This window comes from Coregonus clupeaformis, chromosome 27, assembly GCF_020615455.1.
Source record: "Coregonus clupeaformis isolate EN_2021a chromosome 27, ASM2061545v1, whole genome shotgun sequence".
NCBI classification, from domain to species: Eukaryota; Metazoa; Chordata; class Actinopteri; order Salmoniformes; family Salmonidae; genus Coregonus; species Coregonus clupeaformis.
Genome location: NC_059218.1, coordinates 8,456,599 through 8,465,668, shown reverse-complemented (window position 1 = coordinate 8,465,668; position 9,070 = coordinate 8,456,599). Strand labels below are relative to the sequence as shown.

At 42.8% G+C, this 9,070-nt stretch overlaps 1 protein-coding gene across 1 annotated transcript; it reads right to left on the bottom strand.

Annotated features, from left to right (window-relative positions):
• Positions 1–629: 629 nt before the first annotated feature.
• LOC121541445 (RING finger protein 122) lies at positions 630–8,820 on the bottom strand. The gene is made up of 6 exons (XM_041850453.2): positions 8,770–8,820; positions 8,458–8,643; positions 3,591–3,636; positions 3,139–3,180; positions 2,919–3,001; positions 630–1,319 (listed from the first exon to the last, which is right to left on the bottom strand). Exons 2-6 carry the CDS (start codon positions 8,565–8,567, stop codon positions 1,205–1,207), a joined length of 396 nt encoding a protein of 131 aa, XP_041706387.1. The 5' UTR covers positions 8,568–8,643; positions 8,770–8,820; the 3' UTR covers positions 630–1,204.
• Between the last annotated feature and the right edge of the window lie 250 nt (positions 8,821–9,070).

The window sequence follows — 9,070 nt, the reverse complement described above, 5'->3', positions numbered from 1 at the left end:
AGGTTTCGCTAGCACAGACTGGAATATGTTCCGGGATTCATCCGATAACATTGAGGAGTTCACCACATCAGTCACCGGCTTCATTAATAAGTGCATCGACGACGTCGTCCCCACAGTGACTGTACGTACATACCCCAACTAGGGCTGTTACGGTGACCATATTACCGCCACACCGGCAGTCACGAGTGATGAAGGCAGTCAAATGATGATCCCCTGCTGATTTTGTACGTTTGCCCACTGACAAAGAAATGATCAGTCTATAATTTTAATGGTAGGTTTATTTGAACAGTGAGAGAAAGAATGACAACAAAATAATCCAGAAAAACGCATGTCAAAAATGTTATAAATTGATTTGCATTTTCATGAGGGGAAATAAGTATTTGACCCCTCTGCAAAAAATGACTTAGTACTTGTTGGCAAAACCCTTGTTGGCAATCAGAGGTCAGACATTTCTTGTAGTTGGCCACCAGGTTTGCACGCATCTCAGGAGGGATTTTGTCCCACTCCTCTTTGCAGATCTTCTCCAAGTCATTAAGGTTTCGAGGCTGACGTTTGGCAACTCGAACCTTCAGCTCCCTCTACAGATTTTCTATGGTATTAAGGTCTGGAGACTGGCTAGGCCACTCCAGGACCTTAATGTGCTTCTTCTTGAGCCACTCCTTTGTTGCCTTGGCAGTGTGTTTTGGGTCATTGTCAACAGGTACTCTTCCAGTCAGTGACTGAGGGTTGAGAGGGGAGTTTTAGTCCCAGAGTTTGGCTTTGTGAATCCTTTCTTCCTGCCCTCATTCCTGAGACTGGTGGAGTGAGCACTGAAGAGGTTTGGGCAGTCAGTCATTAAATGACTGATTCCACTTGATAAGGTGTAGTATGATATACTACAGTACCCATAATGCTCTGTGTACCGTCTTGTTATCAATACATGAGGGTCTGAAATCTGAATCTTTGTTCTCCATTGTTATGGTTACATGTGGTTTTGTCCCTGGACCCTATGAACAGTTTGTCCCGTTAATTCACTTTAAAGACGTATAGTCTGTCCCGGGACCCCTAAACCAGCCTGTTCCAGTCATATCATCATAGCAACATGTTACATCAGTCTATTCCAGCTGTGTTGTCATAGCAACTTGCTACACCAGTCTGTTCCAGCTGCATCGTCATAGCGACATGTTACACCAGTCCGTTCCAACTGTATCGCCATAGCAACGCGCTACACCAGTTCTTCCAGTAGTGTGCCCAGGCTGTGGCGATGTTCAGATGGTCCAGTGATGGGCTTGTTACACATGGGACACACACAGCGCACCTCCAGCCACTTCACCAGGCAACTGCAGGGGCAAACAACAATTCAGTAACACATACAGTACCAGTCAAAAGTTGGACACACCTACTCATTCAAGGGTTTTTCTACATTGTAGAATAATAGTGAAGGCATCAAAACTATGAAATAACACATATGGAATCATGTAGTAACCAAAAAAGTGTTAAACAAATCCAAATAGCCACCCTTTGCCTTGATGACAGCTTTGTACACTCTTGGAATTCTCTCAACCAGCTTCACCTGGAATGCTTTTCCAACAGTCTTGAAGGAGTTCCCACATATGCTGAGCACTTGTTGGCTGCTTTTCCTTCACTCTGCCGTCCGACTCATCCCAAACCATCTCAATTGGATTGAGGTCGGGGGATTGTGGAGGCCAGGTCATCTGATGCAGTACTCCATCACTCTCCGTCTTGGTAAAATAGCCTTTACACAGCCTGGAGGTGTGTTGGGTCATTGTCCTGTTGAAAAACAAATTATAGTCCCACTAAGCCCAAACCAGATGGGATGGCGTATCGCTGCAGAATGCTGTGGTAGCCATGCTGGTTAAGTGTGCCTTGAATTCTAAATAAATCACAGACAGTGTCACCAGCAAAGCACCTCCACACCATAACACCTCCTCCTCCATGCTTTACAGTGGGAACCACACATGCGGAGATCATCTGTTCACCCACACCACGTCTCACAAAGACACGGCAGTTTGAACCAAAAATCTCCAATTTGGAATCCAGACCAAAGGACACATTTCTACCGGTCTAATGTCCATTGCTCGTGTTTCTTGGCCCAAGCAGGTTTCTTCTTCTTATTGGTGTCCTTTAGGAGTGGTTTCTTTGCAGCAATTCGACCATGAAGGTCTGATTTACACAGTCCCCTCTGAACAGTTGATGTTGAGATGTGTCTGTTACTTGAACTCTGTGAAGCATTTATTTGGGCTGCAGTTTCTGAGGCTGGTAACTCTAATGAACTTATCCTCTGCAGCAGAGGTAACTCTGGGTCTTCCATTCCTGTGGCAGTCCTCATGAGAGCCAATTTCATCATAGCGCTTGATGGTTTTTGCGGATCTCTTTTGCTTATTTGAGCTGTTCTTGCCTTAATATGGACTTGGTCTTTTACCAAATAGGGCTATCTTCTGTATACCCCCCTACCTTGTCACAACACAACTGATTGACTAAAACACATTAAGAAGGAAATAAATTCCACAAATTAACTTTTAAGAAGGCACACCTGTTAATTGAAATGTATTCCAGGTGACTACCTCATGAAGCTGGTTGAGAGAATGCCAAGAGTGTTTAACACTTTTTTGGTTACTACATTATTCCATATGTGTTATTTCATAGTTTTGATGTCTTCACTATTATTTTACAATGTACAACATTTTAAAAATAAAGAAAAACCCTTGAATGAGTAGGTGTGTCCAAACCTTTGACTGGTAGTGTATATGCACGCATATACACACACACACACACACACACACACACACAGATATGCACTTACAGATACACACGCACGCACACACACATATGCATGTACAGACACACACGTGCACACAGACACACACACACACATCTGACACATCAATTCTATCTGCTTGGCGTGAGGTGACACTTGCCTCCGGTGAAAGGCATGTTGGCATGGCAACACTCCTAGCTCATCTTTCACTCTGAAGTCCTCCAAGCACACTGCACATGTCTGCTGTGATGGCGAGAAGGAGAGGGGGAGCAATCGAGAGAGAAAGAGATAGAAACCAGGGGCGAGAGGGGGGTTGGAGAGTGTAAAAAGAGTCGGCACTAAACAGATTTATAATGGAAAGAAGAAAATAAAAAACTTACCCCGTGTAGATTCAGTTTCTTTGTATCCCCTTTGAATACCACCTGTGAAAAAGCATCAGTGATTACCGCTAGAATTGTGAGACAAACATTGAATGAAACAGGTTTTCCATTCACAAGATGAAGGGGTGTTTAAAAGGTCATTGGAATGTTTTTGCTCTCAACACTAGGGGGCCGGAGACACTGTGAGGATTGATGGGGGGCTGTCTTTGCAGTTACAATATATTTCTGTAATGTATTCCAGAGATTTTCAACAATTCTCCAGGCATTGTGCTTCTGATTATATGCACAGCACGACAGCAAAAAAGGTGACCTGGAAGGCACCCTAAGTTTGTATGCAAACATCTGATGATGAGGAAGTAATTGTGTTATACATGCAGTGTGTTGAACATGACTGACTTATAGAAGATAGTTCAGTAATGTGACTTTTTTTGTGGTGTTGTGACGTGGCTTACCGCTTTGTATCCAAACCTCTCTCGCTGGGCCTGGTACCTCAGTTTACTAGGAGGGAGGAGAGAGTAGAAAGAGAGGAGAGACTTTTAGTCCAACTGAGTAAGAAGACAGGCAGATGGACGGACAGACAGACAGTGGATTCATAAATGAACCTGTCTGAGTAATCACCCTGGAGTTACATAAGCTGAAACTGCTGGCCCTAGTCAGAATGTTATTTTTTAGTTTTAGTTTTGAAGTGCACTGATTGCCAAATTCAATTATTTTCAATAATTCTGTGAAAAAATGACCATATATACAGTAGCACGTTTTCATCGAACAAATGAATCTTAGTAAAGGGGCTCGTGCCCGCTGTGCATATTCAGTTTCAATGGGCATAATGCCTTTCCTCTCTTCTCTGCCACTTTGAAAGGACCACATTGTGGAGCAAAGAGGGTCATACCCCGGACACAGTGCTGTGTTGTTCACACTGAACACAATCCCACTTCATTAAGCCTCAATAACTCTTCAGACCCCAGAGCAGTCTCCAGTTACCACTGTGGTATATCCTCTTTGTCACAACACAGATGACGACAATAGACATTCCTCCTTCTATTCGTGTCTTAAAATGTGCGTGTGTGTGTGTTGGTGTAATCGCATAGGGGGCCCTATAAAAACAGTTTAATTTTTTGCCTGATTACGTTTAGTTTTTTCCCAAATTCAGTTTTTTCCATTTAGTTATTTCAGGTTTCCATTTTCCAGTTTTTTTGGGGGATTCCACTCTAAAAATCACACTTTTTAAAATAGAACATCCAATTGAGTTGTTTTGTAAGTCCACAACAATGCTTAAACCACACCAGGAGACCACTTTTGAGGTCTGGGAAAAACAGAGAAATTTACATTTTTGGGTGTAGTTACCCTTTAATTCCAGTGTGCAACTAGCAAGAGGCTGTTGTCTAGCGTGTGTTTTTTTTGTGATGGTAGAGTTTGCAAAACAAATACCCACTGGATTGATGCAAATAATCAAGAGATCAGGTAAGTATAGGCTACTTTGTAGTTAATATTTGATTGAGAAGGTTTTTGGGAAAGGCAAATTTCCATCTACCAGAAGACTTTCCATTAGCATCATCGCTAACGGCTACACAAAGTGGTAGACACGCGCACCGCACATTCACAGACCGGTGCAATTCTCGTTGCCTCTTCAGAAGGAAATACAATTTAACTGATACATTCTGTTCATTGTCTTATGATAATTAATTCATTTTCAATACATTTAGTTGATTCCCTACTAAGTTCAATACATTTTTGAATTCCGTTTTAATGTCTGGAATCTCGGATTTTATAGGGCCCTATGTGTGGGAGGTTCAGAATAGTAGAAACTAAGTTTCCTTCCAACCATGGGGCTGCAGCCTGAGGCCTTAAATAGACTCAGGGACAAACCAGGCTGATAAGCATCTGCAGCTGATTGTTTGAGTTGGGAAATACTTCAGGACAGAGGAAACAGAGGGACGGGTGAGGAGATGGTCCCCCATGACAACAATACAGGAATACAGATATGCATTTGTTGGTCACAGATACCTTTAAAAAAAAGGTAGGGGCGTGGATCAGAAAACCAGTCAGTATCTGGTGTGACCACCATTTGCCTCATGCAGCGCGACACATCTCCTTCGCATAGAGTTGATCAGGCTGTTGATTGTGGCCTGTGGCATGTTGTCACACTCCTCTTCAATGGCTGTGCAAAGTTGCTGGATATTGGCGGGAACTGGAACACGCTGTCGTACACGTCGATCAAGAGCATCCCAAACATGCTCAATGGGTTGCACGTCTGATGAGTATGCAGGCCATGGAAGAACTGGGACATTTTCAGCTTCCAGGAATTGTGTACAGATCCTTGCGACATGGGGCTGTGTGTTATCATGCTGAAACATGAGGTGATGGCGGCGGATGAATGGCACGACAATGGGCCTCAGGATCTCGTCACGGTATCTCTGTGCATTCAAATTGTTATCAATAAAATGCAATTGTGTTCATTGTCCGTAGCTTATGCCTGCCCATACCATAACCCCACCACCACCATGGGGCACTCTGTTCACAACGTTGACATCAGCAAACTGCTCACCCACACAACGCCATCTGCCTGGTACAGTTGAAACTGGGATTCATCCATGAAGAGCACACTTCTCCAGCGTGCCAATGGCCATCCAAAATTAGCATTTACCCACTAAAGTCGGTTACAACGCCGAACTGCAGTCAGGTCAAGACCCTGGTGAGGACGACGAGCACGCAGATGAGCTTCCCTGAGACAGTTTCTGACAGTTTGTGTAGAAATTATTAGGTTGTGCAAACCCACAGTTTCATTAGCTGTCCGGGTGGCTGGTCTCAGACGATCCCGCAGGTGAAGAAGCCGGATGTGGAGGTCCTGGGCTGGCGTGGTTACACGTGGTCTGCGGTTGTGAGGCCAATTGGACGTACTGCCCAATTCTCTAAAACAACGTTGGAGGCGGTTTATGGTAGAGAACTGAACATTCAATTATCTGGCAACAGCTCTGGTGGACATTGTGTGGCATTGTGTTGTGTGACAAAACTGCACATTTTAGAGTGGCCTTTTTTTGTCCCCAGCACAAGGAGCACCTGTGTAATGATCATGCTGTTTAATCAGCTTCTTGATATGCCACACCTGTCAGATGGATGGATTTGATACCAAAATGATACCACGGTAAAAGAAGAAGGCATATTAGCCAAAGTCACAGAATGGCACTTCATCCAGACGGATAAACTCAGCTACTGCTCTATTCAATCGTTGGGCATGTTTTGAGTTCAATATCATTACATTTGAAATGTTTTACGTCAGTATTTTTTGGAGACCCCCATGTATGCATTAATTTACCAATTATACAATCATGCAATTAATTTGACTTTGTCTTTAACAATCTAACTACATAACAATGACTTAAATGTAATGTAAATGCCTATTCCACCTCAAAAAGCACAAGAAAGAGGATTTTGACACCCACCATCTCATATTGTTCTGAAATCGTTTCTGTAGTTAGAAATTGATACAATTATCATTCCTGAAACATTATTTTTGTTTAAATATAATTTGATCTCTGACATTTACATTTACATTTTAGTCTGACAAATTAAGCTAATTGATTGCACCCAAATTGGCCATTTTAATTTATTGGATTCATATAATCTTCCATAAATATAGTACCTAACATTCGATTTGGACCATCGTTCTTCCTAACAATGAGTCAAATATGAGGAATGCAATAAAATTATCAAAAGCCACCCACACCCCACGCCTATCCCACACCAACAACCAGTATACAGTATCAGTTCTCTATATCTGACAAGTAGTATGCAGCTGCTGCTTGGAGTATTGCTTCTTCATCCTTTGTACTGTAATGTATTTCCTGTGAATCTGGTGATGTTTTTTCCCCCCTGTTCAGAGAAACTAGCCATTGATGTCGCTTGCATTATTTACCATAAATGAGTGTGAATTTGTGAAAGTACCACGTTTTGCCCACTAGATGCTGCTGTTCCTTCTACTGCCACCAAACACCCTTTTATGCATTTTGCTGGTCTCTTGTGTTTATTAAATGGATCACAACATTTTATTTGCAACTTTGGGTAGAAAAACAATAGCTTTTGCTCATGATGAAAATAAATTGTATGGTCATCCTCACAATTCCAGCCATGAAAGCATGGCTGGAAAGCAATTAAGTTTGTCCTTCTCTTAGGCTTAATTTGTGTCCAGGTTGCTAAGAGAAGGACAAACTGAATTGCTTTCATTTAGAACTGGCTTGACCACACAATTTATTTTCATCATGAGCAAAAGTTATTCACCAGAGATAATGCGTGTCATGGCTTGCTGAAATGACATGGAATGACCCACAGGTGAATGCATATTCAATAGGAGTTTGCGCATGCATTGAGTTATTGAGCTTATTTTGACTAATTTCATGGGCCTACTGATGACAAACAATCTGTTTCCCTTCCATGTGGCATTTATTTTATTGTACTGATCAACAACATTTGCATAAAAGTGGCTTATTTTATAAAAGTGTGCGCTGTCTCTTTAACCAGTAATGACTCATTCACAAGCCAAGAAGCGGCCTGCCAGAGCCTTCGGCCTCAGTTTGCTGAGGGAGAGACGTGAGGGAGACTGATTAAGTGAATGAATAAAGTTTTTAGTGGCAATCTGCTTTGAATCAGTATATTTTGCAGTATGGTTTGCATATTATCACAAAAAAAGTACTAGGGTAGTGAATTTATGTTAGTTTCAGCTGTAAGCTAGCAAGGAAAGGGTCAGTGCAACCCTGGATCCTTGGGACATCCCTACCCTAAACCCTAACTTTAATCCTTATCCTAACCTATTACCTAACCCTAACCTTAACCCTTTTTAACTTCAACTTCAATGGAGTAGGGATGTCCCAAGGATCCTGGGTTTCACGGGCTGCAAGGAAAGTTAGCATACAAAGCTGGAAGCTACCGGTATCTTCTTGCATTGTAAAGTTATTCTAGCCTGTATGGAAATTGTATTGCGAACGGTAATTAACAGTTTCTACATGCCATGTCGCATTATTCAAGTGTGTTAACTTCTGTGTAGCATGAGTGGGGAGCTAAACATGAAACAGCTCAGACTCCCAGTGCAGACTATTAATGAGTATGTGGAGCAGGCACGTGTGCTCCGTGGGGGACATCTGCTGCGCTGATAGCCAGACTTGATCCGTCAGACACATTTGGCACAAGTACCAAAAGTAACCAACATTCTAGTACCGAACCGTTTTTCACGTTTTAGTATTTTAAAAAATATGGACGTTTTGGTATACCGTGCAACACTTGCAGACAGACAGACAGATAGATAAATAGATGGAGGGATATGTTTACCTGATGAAGTAGCAGCAGAAGATGAGGCTGAGGACGAAGACGAAGACTCCGGTCCCGAAGATGACCATGTAGATGTTGAGAGGAAGGTCCTGGAACGCCACGGCAGACATGACTCCTAACCTCTGGCGCCCGACCTGCTGTGACCTTTGATCCTTCCCCTCTGACGGTGAACCAGACACACACACCCTGGAGGGAGACACACACAAACATTCAATCATTTCAGAAAAGCCTGCACGTTAAGAATGTTGATTACAAAAAAAGAATGCACACATGCAAACAAACGCACACACACACACACACACACACACTAACAGTAAGTAACACAGGCCGTCTCTGTTGTGGGTGTGGGAGAAGATAACAGGCGCAGACAAAGCAGGAAGTGATGCAGTCTGTGGTGAGACATAGCTCAGCTGCTGTGCAGCTGGCAGGATATTGTACACCCCAAAGACTTGTTGCTGATAGACACTGATCTAAGGGCAGTTTGTATCTAATGTTAGGTTGGATTGGGGGAGGTGAGCTGATCCTAGATCTGTGACTATTGTCTACATGGGCTTACTGATGCCCTAGTCTTCTGATGTACGACTGTACAGCATGAATGCCTGTACAGCATGAA

What these genes read in the sequence shown, in the direction of transcription:
- LOC121541445 (XM_041850453.2), bottom strand. Translation starts at nt 8,567, where the DNA reads ATGTCTGCCGTGGCGTTCCAGGACCTTCCTCTCAACATCTACATGGTC. An exon ending in TTCTGCTGCTACTTCATCAG is followed by an intron (nt 3,637 to 8,457) that starts GTAAACATATCC and finishes CCTCCCTCCTAG; the next exon opens with TAAACTGAGGTACCAGGCCC. An exon ending in AGAGGTTTGGATACAAAGCG is followed by an intron (nt 3,181 to 3,590) that starts GTAAGCCACGTC and finishes GCTTTTTCACAG; the next exon opens with GTGGTATTCAAAGGGGATAC.